Genomic DNA, 22715 nt, shown 5'->3' with positions numbered 1-22715 from the left:
CAGCAGGATCAGAACAAACATCAGGTATTCAAAATAGGTGGAGTTGACCACATACCAAACTTTGTACTGGTACTGGTTCTTAGGGATGTATCTCCGCAGCGGCCGGGCCTTCAGGGCATATTCTACACACTGGCGCTGTGAAAGAGGCAGGGTAGGTTTAAAAACCAAAACCAAAATACAGGGCTGGTCAGCTACCTCCAAACATAATAGAAACACAATGTATTTCAAGTTTTTTACTGAAGGAAGAATGCTTGGTAGGATAATTTATTTTTTGGTCATAACCTGAATGTGAATATTCAACCTGTTGAAGAGTTCCATATGCATTTACTTTGGACAGACAATGCTGTCATGTTCATCTAATCTCAGTGATCGTACAGCACATATTTTTAAGTAAATGCTGTCCCTTGAGAAAATCTTAGAGCAAGATTTTTTTTTTACCTGACTCCTGAAAGATGACAGTGAAGACAGCTTAGTGTTTTGTGTTCTTGGCAATCTTCACATGTTCCTCTCTGTACGCATTTCTCTCTTAAATGCTTATTCTCAATGTATTTTTGACTTTTAGTGGCAACAAGGTGTTGTAAATTACCTGGTTTTTGTCCAGCTCACAGTTCTTGTACTCTTGTTCTCCTTGTTCCTGAAACGTGACGATGACGAAACCAACGAAGATGTTCATCATGAAGAAAGCAATGATGATGATGTAGATAATAAAGAAGATGGAGATCTCAACCCTGTGATTATAGATGGGTCCCACATCCTCCATGTGGGAATCAATGGACCTATACAGCAACCTGAAAGCAAACAGGAGCCCAATGCAGAGAAAATCTGCAACTGCCTTGAGGCCTTATAGGTGATATTATAAAGTTTAACTTTGTGATTTTCTTCTACTTGTATCAAATTTAATTCACTTGCAGACTTGCACTAATCTGAGTGTAAACTCTTGCAAAAGAGAACACAGGGCTCTTACTAACTTTACACTTTGAACTTATTCAGGGGTGAAATATTTTCATAGCTGTACAATTAAAATTTAAAACAAAAGCCATGCCCTTCAGCTAACAGAAGACAGGAGAGTCTGTGTTGTTGGGAAATAAATTTTGTGAGAAAAGGGGATCTCAGCACTTTTAACATTTCTTAACACTGCTGTTGGCATCACCCAGTGATGATGACCCAGGCCAGGGTCAGCCCCCTGGTACCCTGTGTGCCCATGTCACTCTGACAGAGTGGAGCTGTGGGAGTCCTCGGCCCCTGTGGCACAGGCAGCATAGCCAGGTAAGACATCCCATGTCTGCCCATACTGCAGAGATAGCACTGCTGTGTTTCACATTGCCCTGTTGGCTCCACTGGGAAACTTGCAACACCTAGCAGTACTGGTAAGTGCCTGACAGGCATTTTATATCCACTTATATACATAATACTAAATACTAAATACTAAATATTGCTACCACTGCTACTACTGGCAATCGTTTTTTTAAGAACTAGAGACAGTGCTGTGCACTATTTGCAAGTACAGGAACAGCAATTCCTGCAGGCCCTGAGGAATTTACAAAGTACATAATACTACAATGACTGCTGCTACTATTGCTACATTTAATGATTTAGATTTATTTAAATACTTAGAACGGGAAATACTGTGCTCTGTGTTTGAACTTTCTCTTTTGAAATGAATGAGAACATTGCTAGTGTTGCACTGGTCCAAGAAGCACTCACTCTGGCCAGCCCTCAAAGGTTGAGACAGTGAAGAGGGCCATCATGGCAGTCAAGACATTGTCGAAGTCAAATTTGCTGTTCTCCCAGCTCCGGGGCTGTATCATTGGCTGGTTGACCTCACCATCCTTGTACGTAATGTAGTACCCTCTGTGGATGGGGAACAGAGAGAGCACATGGCAGAACTGCACTTCCAGTAAAAGGCCCTGAGAGTCGGTGGTCAGTGAAGGGGGCTAACTGGGAAAGGTCAGACCCACCTGCATTCTGCTGCCGTCTGCTTGGAGCTATCAGTGCAGCTGTACAGCTTGCCCTTGAAAAGGAAGAGAGAGAAATGAAGCTTCATTTCCTGACAGTGCAAGGGTTAGGGCAGATCATGTAGCAAGGAGACTGTGTTTACTACTTGCTTAACCAACTATGAGTATGTTTACATGCTCTTTTGCAGGCTGATGTGAGCAAACTGGATCAAGACTTGCCTCCCTCTGGGTAGTTCAGAGCACAGGCTTTCATCTACTCGAACAGTACTTTTGTGTGTATGTCCTGAGGTGCATGAACACGGACTGCCACAGAACACTAGTTGTCAGAAGGGTGGTGAAGGGCAAAGGAATAAAAGCACACATAAAGGAGTGAATGGATAACCTCCCATGATTATCTGGCATGCCCCTTCCTCTACAAGATGGGGAGTAGACAGCCTGCAAGTATCAATCCTTCAGAACAGCCCTCTTCACCTGCCTGGCACTAAGTCATGCTACAAGCAATTTAGGGAAGAAGGGTACTGATGTTACTCATGATTTCTTACGATTACAGATGAAGGGCAGGAGTTCTGAATATGCCTGGTCCAGTTTTGGGGGACTACTGGTCGGAGGAGCCCAGGTAACACTGATAGTGCCCCAAATGTTTTTCCTGTTGCACAGAAGATGCCATTTCCCCTTCGTCAGGCTTCTTCATGCTATTTTCCATCCTACCCCATAATACAGTTCAGTGTAATGGATTAATGGATGGGCCCAATGGTTTTACCTTAAACAACTGAACTCCAATGCAGGCAAACATGAACTGCAGCAAAGTGGTGACAATCACAATGTTTCCGATGGTTCGGATGGCGACAAACACACACTGGACTACATGCTGCAAATGGAAGATAGGAACAAAAGTAACTTGCAGGATTGTTCTGAGCTGTTCTGGCTAAGGGAGAATCCCAAGACTAAAAATACAAACAAAATAATTTCATTTAACTATTTCCCATTAAGTAATGTCTCAGTAAAGGGTTGAGAAGACCAACTTGTTATGTTCCTCGCTGTACTCTTAGAAGCAGGCAGAAGGGGATAGGAAAATACCAGAGCTCAGCTCTCTGAAACTTCCAGCAGCACCAGCTTACATAGTTGGGCACCAACCAGCACACAAGGAGTTTATCTAATACAGCAAGGCTGTGTTAAAATAGGCTTGTGAGCCTATCTGTAACCCTAGCAAACTACATAAGTATAATTAAGGGAATGGGGCGTCTTTCCCATGAGGTAAGTCTGAGAGAGCTGGGACTGTTCATTCTGAGAAGAGAAGGCTCAGCAGAATCTTGTCAATGAATATAAATACCTTAAAGGAGGGTGCAGAAAAGGCAGAGTCAGGCTCTTTTCAGTGGTGCCCACTGACAGGACAAGAGGCAACGGGCACAAACTGAAACATAGAAGGTTCATCTGAACATTGGGGAACACTTTTTTACTGTGAGGGTGACCAAGCATTGGAACAGGTTGCCCAGAGAGGTTATGGTGTCTCCCTCTTTGGAGATATTCAAAAGCCACCTGGACATGTTCCTGGGAAACCTGCTCTTGGTGGCCCTGCTTGAGCAGGGTTGTTGGACAAGATAACCTCCAGAGGTCCCTTCCAACCTCAACCATTCTGTGATTCTGCTGAAACACTACTTGAACCATTAAAAAAGTCCTTGTAGTCTGAAATAACTCAAATTTATAGTTTACAGAATGTATTGTGAATCTTCTAACCTTTAGTCCTTTGGCTCTGTTGATAGCCCTCAGCGGTCTAAGTACTCGCAAAACACGCAGGATCTTCACCACATTGATGGCACTGGACCTGGAAGAAAGTATTGGAAGGTTTGAGAGATACAGCAATATAGGGGGTGTGCTGTGAGGGCAGATGAATTTCACCCATTCTTGTTTGAAATCCTACATAGCCTTAGACTGCTTAGGATAGTTGGAGAGTCAAGTCCTTGCTATGGCACTTCAGGCATAAGGAAACTACTCTCTGATGTAATCTTCATAGGTCTTGCTTTCTGATCTGGGCAGGCTCAGTATACATTCTCCTGGCTTTCACGTGAACATCTCTGCTGTATTAACAAAGGGAAAGGAACATGGGCAGGGTACTTTTTAAAGCAGGGCAAACTGCCAAATACTCTGTATCTATGATACAGAAATTGTGCCAAGATGTAGTAATCACAAGACATTTTCAGATAAGGCTCAAAGAACCATTCCACTGAAATATTCATAGAAGAGTGGAAACTCCAGGTGACTCCAGCATTAAAGGTATGTTGTCCACCTGGAGTTTGATACTGCAACGCGTTTGGCCTCTGATCCCACAAACAAACTGTGTACATAAATTCAAGGATGTGGAAACTCCCACTGAACTGATTAGGATGACTTGTGTAGTTAATTTTAAGTACCAAACACAACTATCTACTACAACAGAGCTCTCTGCATCTTCCAAGACTAAAACCCTGTCTGAGAATCTTCTCCATGCTGTATGGCATCAGGCCCTCCTACTGATTTTGGGAACAGATTTTTTGCTAACATATTAAGAGTCTAATTTGGTCTGTAAGAAAGAAACAGCAGGTCTAAACAAGCACTGTGCCATTCTTAAGACCTTGACTGAAAGCCCAACGAACCTGACAAATCTTTCTGCTGACTTAGGTCTGGAGCATAACATACATGAGCTGCTAACCTGTAATGGTAACAATTGGGAGCTTATTTGTTATCAGATGTGATTCTACTGAGGAAACTCCCTATCCGACACACAGAATTTTACATAGTCAAGTAAATCTATAAACTTATTATGCAAATTAATGGATCAATCAACGCGAAGTGGGGCAACAGAAGCAAGATCAACTGTCACTATCACCAGTACTCTGCAGATTCTCACACAGCTCTTCAAGAGCTTGATGGTCTCCCATTGACTAAGACCACAACATCTTATGAAGTTGCAAAACATTATCACCTAATTTTCCAAAGATGTTATGAGGGCTCTAGAAGGGAACAGTAACTCACTTAACTGTCCTGAACAGATACAGTGAATCAGATCTTGGAACAAAGCTAAGTGTCATGATTCTCAACGGACCAAGTTTCTTGTTCTCATTTGCTCTTTCTAGAATATTCCTCCTTCAGGTCATTACTGTTGCATTTCCCAATTATTACCTCCCCTCTTGAAGATGAATTTGAACAGTCTTGAATAATTTGAGAAAAATACTTCCAGGCTCATGAGAAAAATCTTATCCAGATAAGACAATGAGCCTGAGGTATCACCTCCCAACCTAGCCCTACAATCCCCAAAAACCAGACAGTTGAAAATAGATTACTCACTGGATCCCAAAGGAGATGAGAGAAACGCTGACCACCAGCAGATCTAAGATGTTGAAATAGTTTCTGCAGAAGGAGCCCTTATGGAGGAAAGCCCCGTATGCAGTCATCTGCAGGAAGGCACATGAAGACAGAAACACACTTTGCCATTAGCATCTGTTCAGAAATCAAACTCATCTGGTTGTGCTGAGAGTATATAATTGGGGAAGGGCAGTATTTCTAACATAGCAGACAATTTACCCCCAGATCCCAAAGGAGAAGTTGAGCCCCCATTGAAAGAAAACAGAATGAAGAAGATGGTAAGATAACTGTGAAAGACCTGACTAGGGAAAGCCAAAACTAGGTTCAGTGAGGAAAATACTCACTTTGAGTGTATAGAGTACATAACATTTATCAGCAAAGCAGCAGAATGACTGCAAAAACTACTCTTTGCAATTATATGCTTTTGCCTTTTTCTTCAATGGCAGAGAACACTTGTGAGTATGATGTTTATATTATATGAAGGCCTCTTTAGCTAAATTGAATAAAAATATAAAATAAAAAGGGTTCTTCTGTAATGTTTTTCAATGCTTAGACCAACTGCAGTGGACAATTGAGCTGTCTTCCCTCTATGAAGAAAAAACAATCCCTCAGAGATTTGATGGTTTAGAGCTGAACCGAAGCAACACGAGGAATTCCTTCTCTCTTCGGTTTGCTTCTTCTGTTCAGCTCAATCCTGCATCCCTTTTTGCATCCTTATCCAGCTTCCTCCATTTTTATTCTAGAAGCAGTTGCATTTTCCCCTTGGCTTTCCTCACAAAGCCCAAGGTAAGATTCCTTGAGACAGAGTGGTCTCTTTGTGTAGGTAATCATTATGAACACCACCCAGCAGAGGAAGGGAAAAAATTTGCATAACTTACAAGGGACTCTCTGCCCATTCTGGGTGTGAACAGGTATTGAACACCTGCTGGTTTTGAGGAGGATGTCACAGCTCCAGAATTCGATTAAATGACAGTGTAAACAGAAATGGGTCTCAGCCACAGTGTCAGACCTATCACTTACGAGCTCAGAATTTGAATTTTAGACTGAGCTAAGTTATGGAATGTGACTAAATGAGTCTGGCACGGTTAAAGAGGGTGAGGTGATGGGGGTATTTGTGTTACCTACCTTAGACTGGGTGAGCAGTGTAATGCATCTGCTTTGAAGAAACCCCATCCCCACAACTGCTAATGTCCCTCCATTACCTGGGTGAGGAACACAGGTTTCTAAATTTGGTCCTCTGAATCTCACCTAAGTTAGATGTCTAAAGTAACTTGAAGCAGATACCACAAGACTGTTCCTCCATGATGAGATCTAGCCAGACTCTCAGCTGAGAAGTGTGAACTAGAAATTCAAACTAGTTTTCTGGATCCCACTAATAGCTCAGGCTGGCATGTCTGTAGTGGTTTCCAGCCATGTCTATCTTTGACATGATTATTCAGAGGAGGGTGGAAGGGCACATGGTACATCAGATTTTTTTCACCAAACATCCATGACATCAAGGAACTGACTATCAATCAGTTAGAGAGAACTTAGAAGGGTAGGAAGTATAAACTCTCATCTTGGCTTGGAATTTATACTTATAGACACATTCAGTTGGGGAAGGTGGGGAAGGAGGTTCTTGCCATAACAAAGGTGGTAAAGATGCCCTTTACTGGTTAGATTTTGTATGGCAATCTTGAAAGAAAGGAGACACCATTGAAATCAGGAGGGGACGCTCTGCTGAATTTAAGTTCTATAGACACTGTGGTTCTTTCAAGCCTGTTGAGAGATTTTGTTATTTCAGAAGAGACTCTCAAAGGGTGTATAATCTATGTCTTCTTCCCATCTGGGGCACTGAACAAGCTTTTAGGATACCGGTTAAACAAACTAGGTGGTCACCTTGCTAACATTCACCAGACTCCACCATGGCAGTGTGACGCTTGCAGGTGTCATTGGCAACATGAGGGCAGATGAAGCTTGTTTCTCTACAGCCTTGAACATCCTATGGCCATTTATTATTTTGTTTCTTATCATTTACACAAACTTTGCTGTTGTGCAAAACATTGTACTCAATGCAAGGCAGCAGAGAAACATGCACTGAAAAACCAAGCAATTTGTGAGGCAGGAACTGACAGGATAAGACCAGAAGAATTTCTTATACATTTGTAGTCCTTGTACTCCTCTACTACTCGAACACAGAGAATATCTAGAGGTGTTGACATAAATTCACTGAAGTTAACAGGAGGACATTGGGAAGGCTCGGGTACTATGCAGTACACTCTGATGAAAACAGAGCAATATGCCAATGGGTTGAGTTAGGTTCTGCTTCCACTGAAGACATTAGGAGTGTCGCCGTTTACTTCAGTGGGAGCAGAATTAGTAGTTTTAAGTTCAAACAGGTGTCTTGAACTACGGTTTTATTTTTAAAGTTGCTGTTGAGATGTTTTCCTTTTTTGTCGACCTTTTTGATCAGCCTTTGCTATGCGCATGTTCAGATATAACGTATAAACACAGATGCACATTGCACACTAGCGTAATATGTACATCTCTTTGGAGAACATTATGGCTTTGGTGATTTTAAGTCATATCAAAAAGCATGTTTCTCTAAAGAAATAGGCAGGGGCCACTCTGCTTGACAGCCTTTAGTATGGATACTGTTATTAGGGTCTTGAGCTGCAAAATCTGAGCAACTCAGAGGTACTGCCTGCCAGCACTTAGAACTAGCTTGCTGAGAATAAAACCAACCTGCCAAGTGAATCTAGCATTTAGAAAGCCAGAACTTTGCTCAATTACTGTTATTTAAATTATTAGCCTACCGATTTGGGAAAATTGGAGTTAAGAACAGGGCAGCCTAATTTTATCTCTCCTGAGCCAAACCATTCTCCTGCACATTTCCCTTGGTACAGAGCATGTTCCTGGGAAACGGGAAGCCAGGTTTCAAACAGGCGATGCAGCAGTTTTCATTTGCAGCTACAGTCCTTGGTGTTTCAGTGATTTGTACTCTTGGTTACCTCTCCACACTAAAAAGTGAGCTTCTGCACTGCATTCCCTGTCTCCTACTTGACTGTGCAGCCTGTAACATCACAGAAGTAATCAGCTGCCCTCTAGCCTGGCTTCATGACTTGTGCAGAATGGAGACCTTCTCTTTGTGTTGTAGCATGTGTTCCTTGCATAGCAAAAAAACCTCTCACTGGCCAGGGTAGAGAGAGAAATGTATGGGGCAATGGCCTTTTTTTCTCGGTCCCCTCATACTTTTCCCAACAGAATCATCTTATCATTGCAATTCTCGTAAAAAGCATTGTTTTGATATAGGTTCCGAATTACAAGTTTGAATATCAACATTTCACAGAAGACTTTTTAAGCAACTAGCAAAACAATAAAATCAGAAGATAAACAATCCTTTGTGTAGAGATAATAAAGGGGTTAAAAAAAAGAAAAAGAAAGCAACAGAGAGCAAGAAAGAAAGAAAGAAAGAAAGAAAGGAAGGAGAAAACGAGTGTATTGCTCAGGTTGGTTACCTTAAGAATAATTTCTAATGTAAAGATACTAGTGAAGACATAGTCTGCATTGCCTAGGATCTGAAAAATAAGCACAATTGGGTTAGTGGTACTGAGCGTGACCCAGGAACAAACAGGCGTGTGTGTTAGCAACAGATAGTGGCAGAAAACTAGTAAGCTTGTGAACAAGTAATGGCAGAGAAGATGGGCACTTTACCTTCAGAGCAATTTCAATGGTGAAAATGACAGTAAAAACTATATCAAAATAAAAGAGAATCTGTAAAAACAAAAGGGAATAGGAGCGGGGAGGGTAGATCAGTGACTGATCACTTGAATGGGAAATCACAGTTCAAAATCAAATACATATGCTGTTTAACAAGGGAACAAGGAGGACTATATAGGAAATGGTTTTGTGACAACGTCCTGTTGAATGCAGTGAAGGTCCTGACACAGAGGGCAAGAAGCACATTGCATGAAGTCTTTTCTGAGTTACAATCCCATGAGGGCTCTAGAGGCAAAATAACTTTTTGGTCATCGTTGTAGGTTTTGCTTTTTTTTATTTTTTTTTCCTTTTCTTTTTATCCTCTTTATTTTATTTTTTATTATTATTATTTTTTTCAATCTGGAAAAGAGCGGACGATTCAAGGGTTTTCCCAAATAGACATCCAAACTGAGAATACAAGGATGCCTGGTATCAGCAGAAAACATTAGATTCCTTCTTATTAACTTACATTCAAGCTTGTTGTGTGCCTTTCACAAAGGAAAAAAAAACCAAACTGCAAATTCATGCTCTAGCTATTTTTCTTCTCTATCCTGGTTTGCCCTGGATTAGGATGAATAACAAAGACTCTGCCAGTTGAACAGAATCCCAGCTCTTGGACTGTAACCATAATTTGGTCGTGTGCTAAAGGTGCCTAACTTAGATCCTGCATCTTTCTATTGGCATCCTGGATAACAGGCAAGTTGGAAAACTCATAATTCTCATGAACTTAGGCTCGGTGATGGGGTGGTGTGCATAGCAGATCACAAAAAGTGACCCTAGAGTGTCACAGAAGGCAACAGCAAGTCTGGAAGTGTAAAGTGGCTTTCAAAGTAACAGCACCAAGGGCAGAAACATTGTTCACTGCCAATCGTTTGACATCCCACAAAGGCAAATGGGAACTTTCTCATTGACTAATGGGACCAGAACTGAACTCTGTTTCCAACGTATTCCAATATCCCAAGCCATTTTAGTGTTATTTACACTACAAATGGTCAATGCCCATACCCTAACTCAGATTAATATGTGGCTAGATTCTCACAGCTTGGTATGCCATGGGCAGTGGGGTAACTACTGCAAACTACAGGGTTATTTTAGATTGCACTATTTAAGCACAGTCTGAATCTGGACTAATTTGCAGACACTGAATGTCACATGGGGGGATGTATCACCTACTGCTATGGTGTAACTTAAAATTCTTCAGGTCACTGTTAAGTTTTTGAACCCAAATTGTTCTCACTTTTTCAAGGTTGTCTGGTGCTCTATCAATTTTTGATACTTAGAGAATTAAAAAAGGGCCATTTCAAGGATGGACAGATCCTATATTATTTTACATGCATAATAACTGGAAATGTCCTTTGCGTTGCTGCCTTGTAGGTCTTGACATTTGGTTATTATATCAATGGAATAATTTTATAATCAATGGGCCAGATTCATGGGTACTCTCAGGCTGCTTTGCATGATGCTGCCAACATAAAACAGCCATAAACTTAATTAAAGTGGATGATTAAGCTGTACCTGCAGCTGCTTTACATCACCAGAGCACTGCAAAGCAGCTTGAGCATACTGGTGAATCTGGCCCCAAAGCTGCAGCTAGTAAAATTGTCCCTTATAGAGGAAAACATGCCTAATGAAAACGACCACTGCTCCACCTGTGCAGGCAGTACTATTTATCATCAGGCAAATTTACTATTATCTAAATATGAATTTTGCTTGGGCTTTGAAGGCCGTTCGATCAGACTGGGGAGGCACTTCCAAAAACTTGCTGCCTGAGCCCTGTGTGACACAAGAAAGATGCAGCCACTAGCCTGCCCTGGGACAGAAGCAGTGTCCCAGCCTCTTCACTAGCCCTTGCTGGAGGAGCTTCACTCTGTTCCCATCTTCCTTATCTGGGACAGTTTGTGTCAACAGCAGTACTGGTCTGCATGAGTCCTTGTGCACAGGTTAATGCCTGATCATGTTGTGGGAACACAGAGTGAGTGAAGGTAGAGGCAATTCATTTGCTTTCAGCTTTCTTTCTTTCCCTCCCAGGCCTCTGTGTGGGCACAAAGCAGGACACAATCTTACTGTTCTACTGTCAAAGTGTAAAGGCAGACCATATTGCAACCCAAACATCTTGTCATTGTCCCCTTGTATGATACATTTTAAACATCTGTACCTGCAAAAATTCAAGACAGATTTTCAAGCAACATCAGTGGCTTCAAATATACAAGACAACACTTTGCCCCAAATCTTTAGGTCTTTTATCCAGGACAACCAGCTTTGACTATTTTTTTTTTTTCCTCATTTAAATTTGCTACAGATTCTGTGGCAACTTCTGTGACATGCCAGAAGCCTATATGCCAGCTCACATCATGCTGCAGCGCTACTACATATTGACATACATTTCTCCCTACATAGTGGGAACACTCAACCATGCACAAGGGGGGTCATTGGTGGCACAGGTTTGACTGTATTATTTAGTACCCTCCTTCAGGACAAACTGCAAAGCAGCTCTGAGATAAGCTCAGGAATAAACTTCCATTAACACCTTCTCTGCATGCACATATGTGTTTAAATGCATGCTCAGGCTAGGATAATTCAGGGAGGTAGAACACTGAGCATTAAATTAATATTTTATTATTAAACAATAAAAAAATTGTCTCACTCTTTAAGTCTAGCAAGCTCTTCCAGCTTAAAGGAACAAAAAGGTTACTGCAGACAGCAGAGATCAGAAGTCTCACATATGACCCTTCAGATTTCTTCAATAACCCCAGATTAATGGAAACAACCACTGGCAAAGTTTAGGGAGCACTGAACATTTCAAAAGGCTTATAAGAATGGTTAGGAAAGAAGATGAGAATGTATCTCTGTGCTGAATACCTTCCCCTCCTTTCCCCAGCATGGAGAACAGAGGACAACAATATATATGGAGGATCATCTCAAATTTAATGGTAGCTTTGCAGCTTGCATTCAAGTAGTCTGATTATAACCTTCATTACATCAATTTCTCCCAGAGTGACTGCATCAAACTCAATAATTTTACTCCTGATTTACACCAGTGCGAATAAAGTGAAAATCAGGCCCTGGGTTTTTTAGCTCAAAGGAAAAACATGTGGCAAATGTTCCAAAGGGAACCTGTAAATCTCCCAAATTAGAATTATGTGTACCCTAATCAATGTTTCTGCAGTACATTTCTAATGCCTTAAATCCCAGGGAACGACAATTTTGCATAAGCCTCCTGTCCTTCCTTCTCCTACACACACTCTGAAATGAACTAGAAGCCAAATTCTACATTGACTCACGTTCCCTGCAAAACCCAACAATTTCACACACAGCCTTGAAAAGGCACAAATCAGGGAAGACAGCCACTCCCAAAGCCTCTGATGCAGTCTTTTCTGCCTTTCCTGGCTTCAACTCATGATCTGCTTGTACCACACTTTTAATACACAGAGAGGGAAGAAGGATGGGAAGCATACTTGGTTCCTAAAGGAGAGGTGTCGGACAGGGTCCTCAGCTGCCAGGGAGATGCTGCTGAGCAAGATGAAAAAGAGGATCAGGTTGGTGAAAATGTTATCGTTAACAATTCGATGGCAGTGGACACGAAACCTGCAAGAGAGAGGAGAGGCACAACTTTATCTCTCAGAGAACAGCAAGACCTGGGAAACATTCCCCCCTCCTCTTTTAGCACCAGGACTGGCCCTGGAAGATTGTTCTGCAGAACAGCTTTCCTCTGCCCCAGCAGCAGGGAGAGCAATGGGCCCAGGCAGCTGTGCTTGACCCTGCTGGGTGCTGGGTAGCCTTGGCTCTCCACCTCATGCTGTGATGCACACGGGGCGACCGGCTGCCTGCAGGGCTTGTGCTCTGTGCGTTTGTCACTCCCTCCTGACAGAACCTTTTGTAATTTAGACATGGTCTGAAACCTGACAACCTAAAATTATACAGCTTGCTTTCATTTGCAGAAGCATTCCCCATTCATCTAGTGGGAAAGCGGAAAAAATGGGCTTTGGGGTGGCCAATGTCTCTGAGCTGGGGCTGGAGCATCACTGAGCAGGAGCTATGGGGGATCTACCTTGCTAACAGGGCACAGACCCGGCCAAATGGATATAGGGCAGACTGGTGTTTGCAAAGGGCTTCTGGGAGGACATTATGCCATGCAGGACATCTGCAAAACATCACCCTAATATAAAATTCTTGGTGCTCTTAGTGGGAAACTAGCAAGTAAAGAAGTAGCAGTCTCCCATCAAACAACTCTACTCTGCCCTGGTGAGACCGCATCTGGAATATTGTGTCCAGTTCTGGGACCCTCAGTTCAAGAAGGACAGAGAACTGCTGGAGAGAGTCCAGCACAGAGCCACAAAGATGATGAAGGGAATGGAGCATCTCCCTTATGAGGAAAGGCTGAGGGAGCTGGGTCTCTTTAGCCTGGAAAAGAGGAGACTGAGGGGTGACCTAATCAATGTTTATAAATATGTAAAGGGTGAGTGTCAGGAGGATGGAGCCAGGCTCTTCTCTGTGACATCCAGTGATAGGACAAGGGGCAATGGGTGCAAGCTGGAACATAGGAGGTTCCACTTGAATATGAGAAAAAACTTCTTCACGGTGAGGGTGACAGAGCACTGGAACAAGCTGCCCAGAGACGTTGTGGAGTCTCCTTCTCTGGAGACATTCAAAGCCCGCCTGGATGCGTTCCTGTGTGATCTGATCTAGGTGTTCCTGCTCCGGCAGGGGGATTGGACTAGATGATCTTTCGAGGTCCCTTCCAATCTCTAACATTCTGTGATTCTGTGATTAACAGCATGCTTACTAGAGACCATTACAGCACCCTCCATATGTTGGTATCAGCATACAAGGAGTTAAACCTCATAACAGTCCTATGCATAATTCTAGAGGCACTTCATTAATCTATTTAGCTCTACTTTTGGCTGTTAAGCCTCCAAGCCCCCATTATAGCAATTTTACAGATGATTGCACAGGTTAATTTACTTCAACAAGTGACAGTGGGTGGGTGGCAAAGCTGGCATTAGAGTCCATGAGTCCCAACCATCATCAGTTCTTCCCTCTTGCACAATATCCAAGGAGGAGTGTCACAGCCCTGCTGTGGAAAGACTGGCTCTGAATTCAGCTGTGCTTTTTTAGCCCTGCCTTACTTTGGGGATGTGTTTGGTGGCCAAGTCCCCAAGGGAGGTGTTGGGATACACGATAGTGCACAGACCACTGGGCAGTGAGCTCATTTCTGCACCCTTGGAAAGATATATTCCTCTGTGTCATAGCTCAGCCCTCCACTCACAGTACTGGTCTCACACATCTGTGTTGGAAAGACAGGTGGGGCAATGTGAAGCCACATTGCAGGAGCCCAAGGGAAGAGGTGTGAGAGAAGAATTACTCTCCTCAGCCTCCCCTCAGACCTATGGACTCTCATCCTCCTCTTCCCTCTTGTGTGCTTGTTCTTGAAGTGTAGGAATGAGCAGAAACACATGAGCTCCCTACTGGGAGTGGATTTTGAGCAGCCATTAGAACAGGAAGCTCCTACCTCACACTTGACTGACTGCATGATGGTTTGCTTGCAATTTGGACCCGAATTTGTTGGGGAATTCCAATTAGTGACTTGCTTCCAACTCCCTAATTTCCGAAGCTTTCATGATTTGTGTCTTCAGTCAGCCTTGCAGGTGCCATGAACTCCCACTGAACACTGTGAGGGGGCTCCCTACAGTTGTGCTTTCATGAGGATTTCATGCCAGGGCCTCTAAAGGAGAGACTGGTTAAAGGAGGTCTTTAGTATGAACTGCTGGAAGGGAGCTCTGCACCACATAAACTTTGGAGCCCAGCGTGAAAGGGATACTTGCTCTCTGCTTCCTTATTCCAGCTAAGCAGTCTCTTAAATACCTGTTGTTAGGACTGAAGATGAAAAAAGCACTGGCATCAGGCATGGGCACAGCCTTTTCCTTGAGGTGCAGCTCAGACATCGGGCGAGGCCGAGGGCCGACCGGCATCTCAGGTTCTTCCTCATCTTCCTCTGCTGCAAGAAGCATTTTTGTCTTAATACAAAATACAACCCATTCTGAAGTGTTGGTGCATTTGTCTGTGTCATAACTAGAGCGAAAAACTAAGAACAATTGAAATAGGATGAGGAAAGCTTAAGGTTCCTTGCCCACTTCCCTTCTCCAAGGCAGCCTCTGTTGCTCAGTGCTCATCCTGGTGGAAACTGATCTAGTCTCTCCACAAAACCACTAATGCTGTAAACCCACAATATCCTCACAACAGTCTTCTGAGATGCTTCACTGTCTCTTCTGCAAAAAAAAAAAAGCTTCTAATGACTGACTTGAACCTTTCTTGCTATGGTCTCAAATACATTATCTGTTTTCTTATTTTCCATGGACACAGAATATAGAGAATTCCCTTCCTTTTGCAGAAGGCTTTTACATATTTGAGGACCATTTTTATGCCCCTGTGAGGATTTCTGATTCCTAGAGCAAAACAACAGTCCTTCCTGAGGTGCTGTGTTCCCTAGGTCTCTGATCATTCTTGCTACTTTCCTCCAGATTATCTGCAGGATTGACCTGCAGTTGAGGTTCTACCTGTGCAGGAGACCTAGATTACTACTTATAATACTATCCTTCTGTTTAAATGTCCTTCATGGACACTGACATTAATTTGCCATCAGTTTCTGATCTGCACAAAGCACAGATTACTTATCACAGAACAGCTGCCTAGCTTGTTACTTCCCCTTTGTATTTGTGCTGTAGACTATTCCCAAGAGTGGCACTTTGGCCTCATCCTTATTGAACCACATCTTATTTTCTTCAGACCATTCCTCCAGTTTATCAAGATCTGTTTTTCTCCTCTTTGTAAGGCTCTTCATGGAGCCACTACCACATCTGGGATTGTGTCCGGATCAGTGCATGTATGCCCCAGAGCAAACATGGACCATGGGCACTTTGAATTACACCAATCAGAAATTCTTAAAATTGTCCCCTTTCATAATTCAGTGGGTGAAGTTTGAAAATGCAGGGACAAGGCTGAGACTCTTGAACCTGATGCCTATGGAGCAGATCTCCAGGCACTGTGCGGATCAGTGAGCACCCTCATGGGAAAAAGTGCAGAATTGGGGTAACCTAGAGTGGTATGTAAAAGAGAACCTTCCACCTTTGAGGTTTTCTTCTACCTGCTGAAGTCAGATGCTGTTTTGTAAATAACATGATAGGATTTTGCTATTTTAAAGATCCTAATTCTCTCACTTAATCAGCAAGACAGGAGAAAGTATTTTAAGGAAGGAGCTTTAAGGTCAGATGCAACTGATTCATCTTTCTGCCAATGAAAAGGAAGAAACTCTAGTTAAAAGGTTTATCTTGAGTCCATAAAGTGAGATAAATTCCAGTAAGAGCCTGTTCCTTTAGGGTCAGGTACTGTACCTGATCTTGTAGTGGACACATCAGAAAGAACAGATGAATCAGCACAGATCCTAATCTAGATGTCGGAGACAGGAGAAAAGTGGCCTTCTCAGTGCATGCCATTATTGCATGCAAATAGGATTCTTTCTTTGCACTTCTAGTAGCAAGAGTTCAGCTGAAATTCACTTGATAGATTTTTGGATAAATGTTTGAGCTGGTACATAGAGTTTGTACCTCTTAAACCAGTCTATTTTTAACAGATCAATTTTATATTGTAATATACTTTATAATACTCTTTCTGCAGGCTTTATTAGTTAAAGAAACAGTCTTTCAGAAGTACTTCTGTGCACAGTAGCTGTAAAATTGCTGTTAATGTTAATGCTTGTATTTATATAATATTACTATACTTTGCACTTGCACCTTTTATCTATAGATTTCAGAGTGGGCTGACAATAAGCGAGGTAAGCAAATTCTTTTTCTTCCTTAACAGTCCAAAATAACAATGCTTATGATCACATAGGCCCAAATATGCAAAGAATAATATGATTACAGCCTCAGCTCAGGTCACTACCTAAGCTATCTACCTGCATATAGAAGCAGTATGTTGCACAGTTGCCAGCATTCGCAGAAGCAAAGGTCAACATGGTGTAACAGGTGGGCTGGGCAGCACATCGGCTGCAATCCAACACCTGCTCTTTGACTGTTTTCTATACTTAAGGAATATTTGTATTTAAAAAGTGACACTTCTAGTCAAGCTTGCCACAAAATCATAAAGAAATATGACTCAGAGCTGCCAAGTTCAGATCTAGGTTTGAACTTTCCTAAAGTTCAAGAAATTTCAAATCTGAGACTATCATCTTGAATTATGCTTCATTAGAATGGTGATGTTCTTTGGTTGTGAAGCCATAAGCACACATAGGCTACAGTGCAGCATCAGTGAGAAATTCAATGATGAAGACTGTTTTTTTTTTTCACTGTACAAAGACCAGAGCTCTTGTGTAAGGACATTGCTTTGCTTCAAGCTCCCATGAATCATCCCAAGCTTTTACCTTCTGACATTCTGAATTCTTTGTATGTTCCTGTGCTAGACTGCAAGACTAGCTCCCTGTCTTCCTATAATAAACATATCATCATAATAATCCTTTTAGTGTACACAAATCTCTGGAAGAACTAGTCTCTCCCTCCAACAAAGAGGATAGGTGATCTGATGAGCTGGCAAGTACACCGAGTATTTTAGGGCCTCAGAGCAAAACTGTGTAGCAAATAGAGTCAGAAGAAGCTATTGAGAAAACCGGTTGAGGCAGCACAAACAAATAGGAGATTGAGCAATGTAGGGTGAAAGAATAAAGGGAAAACAAATGAAGTGACCATTTCAAATTGTTTCTGAACACTGGCTTAGGGTGAAGGATGTTTTCAGAGGATGGAATGGTACACAGCTATGGAAAAGTCACAGGCATTAACAGCTTAAATCATAAACAGAAAATAGGTAGAACCAGCTGACTGCATCTAAGAAGCAATAGGATGCTTCACTCAAAGCATAGCTGAAGGGGATCCGCATGCAAGTGGGCAAGAAAAGGTATGTTCCCTGATGGGCCATATATGGCTGCACAGCATCTCCTGTACCACAGTTGGACCGGTCAGCAATCAGCAGAAGGATTCTGGACTGGTAAGATGGCCACAAGGGAACTGGAGAGGGGTACAGGTGGGGATTGGGAAATTCTTGCTTGCTAATGTTGGGGAAAGCCTTGGAGCCTTGCTCCCCAAAACTGACTACACAAGGCAGAAGTGACATGCCACATCAGCTCTGAGAGGGCCTTGGTGTTTCTGAGCTTTATACAGAAGAATGGCATAGATGACTATGGTAAATCTGATCTACCAAGGGATATAGAAAACTTTATTGTGTTTGAACCTTATGGCTGACTTCCATGAACTCTGAAAGAAGTGGTCAGTAATTGTGTGAGCTGTTAGAGAACATCTTCAGCAAAAAGCTAAGATTTTTCAGAGGGTTGGAAAAGAGAAAAAGTAACTTCATTCTTCACAAAGGATTGATAAACAACTCAGGGAACAGGCCTGTTTAGAAACGGCATCATACAATGGCAAATAACCAAAATGCTGTCCCTTTGCATTGCTAATACTTTAGGAGAGAGGAGAAAACCTGATCATCCATTCAAATTTTAGGTTGTGTTCAAAAGTATGCCAATCCAGGGATGGCATCCCAAGGCAGCAGTTAAAGGTGTTTTTACTTAATTTTCAGCACTCCAATCCTATGCACGACTGCAGATAAAATGCCCCTGACACATGCTGTAGGTGTAGTTTTTGTCATATAGTTCAGATGCTGGACTATTTCTAAGCTATTGGCAGAAGGTATCTATTCAGCTATTCACTGAAGGTATCAGTAGACTTAAATTTGATATACAGGTGATTGTACCTTCACTTGAAAAAAATGTAATGATCTACAAATCCAAGTCATCTGAGAAACATAATTGTATCAAGCTGTTTTAATTTTGTGCTTCTGACTAAGGACTCCCACAAACCTCTTAGCAACTGGGGATGGGGGCCTGTAAGTGCCTGTGCCTATAGAGGTACTGGGAAGATTAAAGCCAGTGGTCTGCCCCAGGCAATGTTAAAACAGTATTGTATGGTGTTGGAAACACACTTTATTCCTGATAAATGAGCTATAAATATGGATGAATACAAGTACAGCAAATGCGAGGATTTTTGTACTGAAAATCAAATGTAATGAACAGTTTCCCTTTTTTGTTTGTCTGAAATCCTTGTCTATCTATTTAAAATGAACTATTGTGTCTTTTTTTACCCTATCACACTAACTTATTATCAGCTATTTATTAGGAATCATGGAACAGAGAGAGTGTGTTTTATAATCTATTCCAGCCTGTTACATAATCATAGAAAGTCAAAAGGGCAGAACAGGAAAGGATCACAAAAGACCCTCTGGTGCATGCTTCTGCTAAGACAGGATCAACTAATTATTATGTTTAAGCCTTTTCTGGCAGATATTTTTCTCACCTGTTCTTAACAACATTCAGTGGTGCTGAGCTTCCACAACCATCTTCACAATCTGTTCTAGCCTCAAGACTCGAAAATTCTCCCTGGATGTGAATCTTAAATCTGTAACTTCTTCAAAATGGAGATAATTCCCCTCCCACCTGTAATAGGCTTTTATGCATTTGAAGATGTTTCTCCTACCTTTCCTAGCTCAAACAATCACAATTCTTTCAATCTTAGGTCTTGCTTCCTACTAGCTTTGTTTTCACCATGTTCTTCTACACTCCTAATTCAGCCCCACTTCTCCTAAGCAGAGCACCCAAAATGAGGTACGATATGCCAGTTGAGATGTTATCAGTGGTGAAAAGAATAAAACAACTGCTTTCCTCTGGTTAGCTTTCCCCAGCCGTTAGAAGAAACCCATAACTGGACTAACGGGTCATGTTTTCACTCTTTATATATCTCACTACTTGGTCGCCTTTTGAAAGATGGCAAAATCTGCTGTTGGCACCTGTTGAGCTTCTGATCACAAGATTCAGATTATTTTCTCAAGGACTATTACCTAAATAGCTGTCACCTAAGATCCTTTATTGTGAGTTGTTTATTCCTGTCTATGTATAGAGCCTGGCACTTTCAATTTTATTTAGACCATTTATCCAGTTCCCCAAGAGCTCTTTGAATTCTAATGCTGCCCTCCAGCATGCTTTCTGTCCTTCCTAGCTTCATGTCATCAGCAAATGTAATAAGCATATTTCCTATTCCATCATTCGGGTCATTAACAAGGAACCAAACTGAACTCGGGACAGGCCCTTGGGCTGTAGAACCTCACTGGGGCCATCACTTCTCTCCACATAAAAGATCTGACCAGTTTATCTCCCAATTGTCTAGATCATATTTTTCTGGCTAGCTTATGAGAATGTTATAAGAGACAGTCAAAAGCATTAGCAAAGCTATGGAATATGACATCTACTTCTTTTCTCCTATCTACAAGTCTTGTCAGCCCCTTTTAGAAGAAAATAAGGGTGGTTTGACATGATGTGTTCTTGGCAAACCTATGCTGGCTGCTAGTCATCTCCTTATCTTGCAGCTATATAGTTTAATCATTTGTTCCAGCACTTTTCCAAGAATGGAAATTGAACTGACCAGCTTATAACTATTCTGCTTCAACCCCATCCCCCATTCAGGATCTCTTGAAGAAAAACTGCTTGAAGTTCTGAGATTTCTTCAACCAATATTTTAAGTATCTGAGGATGAAGTCAATTTGGTCCAACTGATGTGAAAACTAGCCTAACTAGTGATCTAGCTTATTTTTTTCTAATTCTAGCCTGAGATCTTACGTCTTTAGAATTATGTTAATAAGTCACACTGTCTTTTTTGATTAGAAAAAAGTGCAAAAAGGCATTCAGCACTTTGCCTTTCAGGACTATCTGTTGTGAGTCTCCCCTGACCCCTGAGTACTGAAAAAAATAGACTGAAAACAAAGTCATGTATATTTTCATATACAGAGTCTTGTATATGATTTGATTTGGTTCTCTGTTTCCCAATACAGAGCTTTACAGAGAACCAAATCAAATACTACTGATCACTACAGGGACTGCAAAGGACCAAGTCCACACCTGTGCAAACACAGGCAAGCACATTATCCTGTCCTGTCATGAGAGCATTACATATTCAGCATACTTGGTACCACAATTTGGCTTTATGTGCATTAGCAACTGGAGCTTCTCTTTGTCAAATCAGGGTTAAGAGGAAGAAGACATTCACCTGGTGCTTCTGTTGTGGGATATGGGCTCTTTTCTTCATTTTCATTGGGCTGATAATCGTCCATGTTGATCTGACAGAAATGGAAAAAGAAGCAAAGCCTTTATCAGACAGGGCAGAGGGTTTTCATTACCTCAGAAACCCAAGCTGTTCATGCCATCACTGCACAGAGGAGGCTGGCTGGCAGCAGACCTTACCTTGGTAGCAGGCGGGGATTCTCCATCAGCAGTGATTGATTTCAGCTCAATTTTCTCCTCCTTCATCTCCTCCTCCACAGCTGTTTTTTCTATCTCCTGTTTCTTTTCAGGACTAGCAGTCCTAACAATATTACAAGATAAAAAGTAAAGAGTTACAAAGGTGAAAAGCTGTTTCCCTTTCGGGAACTTCATGTAGCACAGCACACACCATGAGAATGATCAGCTGGCTGGTATCTCCATTCCAAGTCCAGATTATATACCAGCAGCTCCACCTTGTCCTCATCTGCAGGCAGAGACCCTGCTCTAATTTTATATAGCATGCTTTTATTTTATAGCTTTCTCAGTGACGTGTGTGTGTGCACGTGTGTGTGTGCACGCACATGGGGAGGAAATACAGGCCTGTGTGTTTGTGCACATGCGTATGCGGTCTTTCACTAGAGGTCTTTTTGTGCACCTGATAACAAAGGCATGAACCATTTTCAGCCCATATCTTGTGGACTTCCACTAGGTAGCCTGCAAAGTTCTGCCCCTCACTGCACCCCCAGAGCCAGGGAAACCCGCTGACAAGCATGCAGGACAAAGCACAAAGATCTGCACAAGAGATCCACTCCAAGAGGCATGGAAGATAGTAATTAGAAATAAACAGTAAAGAGAGGCTTCACCACTGTTGGCAGCTGGGAATGACAGAGAAGCTCTACATCCAGCTCCTGCCTCCTAAGACTCTTACAGAAACATCAAAAAAAAAAAAAAAACTGGCAAGAGAAGAACAGCATGTGGCATCAAAAGAGAAGGAAGCTGCTGAATCTTGTGTCGTGGGAACAAGTCTGAAAATATGCCTTGTGGTCCAAAGCAGTTGGGAGGTAACAGGGAGATTCAAACGGGGTTGTAACATTGACCACATTTCACAGTCATTCTCTGCTGATGCTCTGAAAGATCATCAGTCACCCAGACTTCCTTTCCTATGCCCCCACCATTGCAACCGTGAGGACTTCCAGCTCATGACACCTTCTTGCCCTTTAGTTTGAATTCTTTTTCATTAAAAATTGTATATATGTAATTCCATATATAATTATATTAATCACATATATAATCTATACACACAGAGAATTTATAAATACATATTACAACACATATTACATATACACACATACTTGCACATATATATCTGCATAATGTGTGTGTAATTATACACACAGGTATACATGCACATGAGTGCAGATAGGTGTATGCAAATGGATTTACCTAGCTAGCTTTTTCCTTTCTTTTTCCTCTTCCTCCTCTTTCTGTGCAGATGTTAAACTTTCAGCATCAGCAAGGTTGTCCACAGCGATGGCCAAAAAGACATTCAGCAG

The 22715-nt window shown here is 42.0% G+C and overlaps 1 protein-coding gene across 1 annotated transcript in view; it reads right to left on the bottom strand.

Moving 5' to 3' along the window:
* The window catches only part of LOC104469827 (voltage-dependent L-type calcium channel subunit alpha-1C), a gene marked incomplete at its 3' end in the record, with an annotated part of 91674 nt that overhangs the window by 54964 nt on the left and 13995 nt on the right, over positions 1 to 22715 (bottom strand). The window contains exons 7-20 of the mRNA XM_010084538.1: positions 22606 to 22715; positions 21364 to 21484; positions 21170 to 21239; positions 14895 to 15027; positions 12488 to 12617; positions 8988 to 9047; positions 8792 to 8851; positions 5277 to 5383; positions 3690 to 3777; positions 2716 to 2823; positions 1959 to 2011; positions 1705 to 1851; positions 587 to 788; positions 5 to 135 (exon numbers count right to left, since the gene is read on the bottom strand). Of these exons, the coding sequence (XP_010082840.1) occupies positions 5 to 135; positions 587 to 788; positions 1705 to 1851; positions 1959 to 2011; positions 2716 to 2823; positions 3690 to 3777; positions 5277 to 5383; positions 8792 to 8851; positions 8988 to 9047; positions 12488 to 12617; positions 14895 to 15027; positions 21170 to 21239; positions 21364 to 21484; positions 22606 to 22715 (1520 nt within the window). The remainder of the gene's footprint in view (positions 1 to 4; positions 136 to 586; positions 789 to 1704; positions 1852 to 1958; positions 2012 to 2715; positions 2824 to 3689; positions 3778 to 5276; positions 5384 to 8791; positions 8852 to 8987; positions 9048 to 12487; positions 12618 to 14894; positions 15028 to 21169; positions 21240 to 21363; positions 21485 to 22605) is intronic.

Source organism: Pterocles gutturalis, unplaced genomic scaffold (assembly GCF_000699245.1).
Source record: "Pterocles gutturalis isolate BGI_N339 unplaced genomic scaffold, ASM69924v1 scaffold140, whole genome shotgun sequence".
Lineage (NCBI taxonomy): Eukaryota > Metazoa > Chordata > Aves > Pterocliformes > Pteroclidae > Pterocles > Pterocles gutturalis.
The sequence above is the reverse complement of the archived record's forward strand: the minus strand, read 5'-3'. Positions and strand labels throughout refer to the sequence as shown.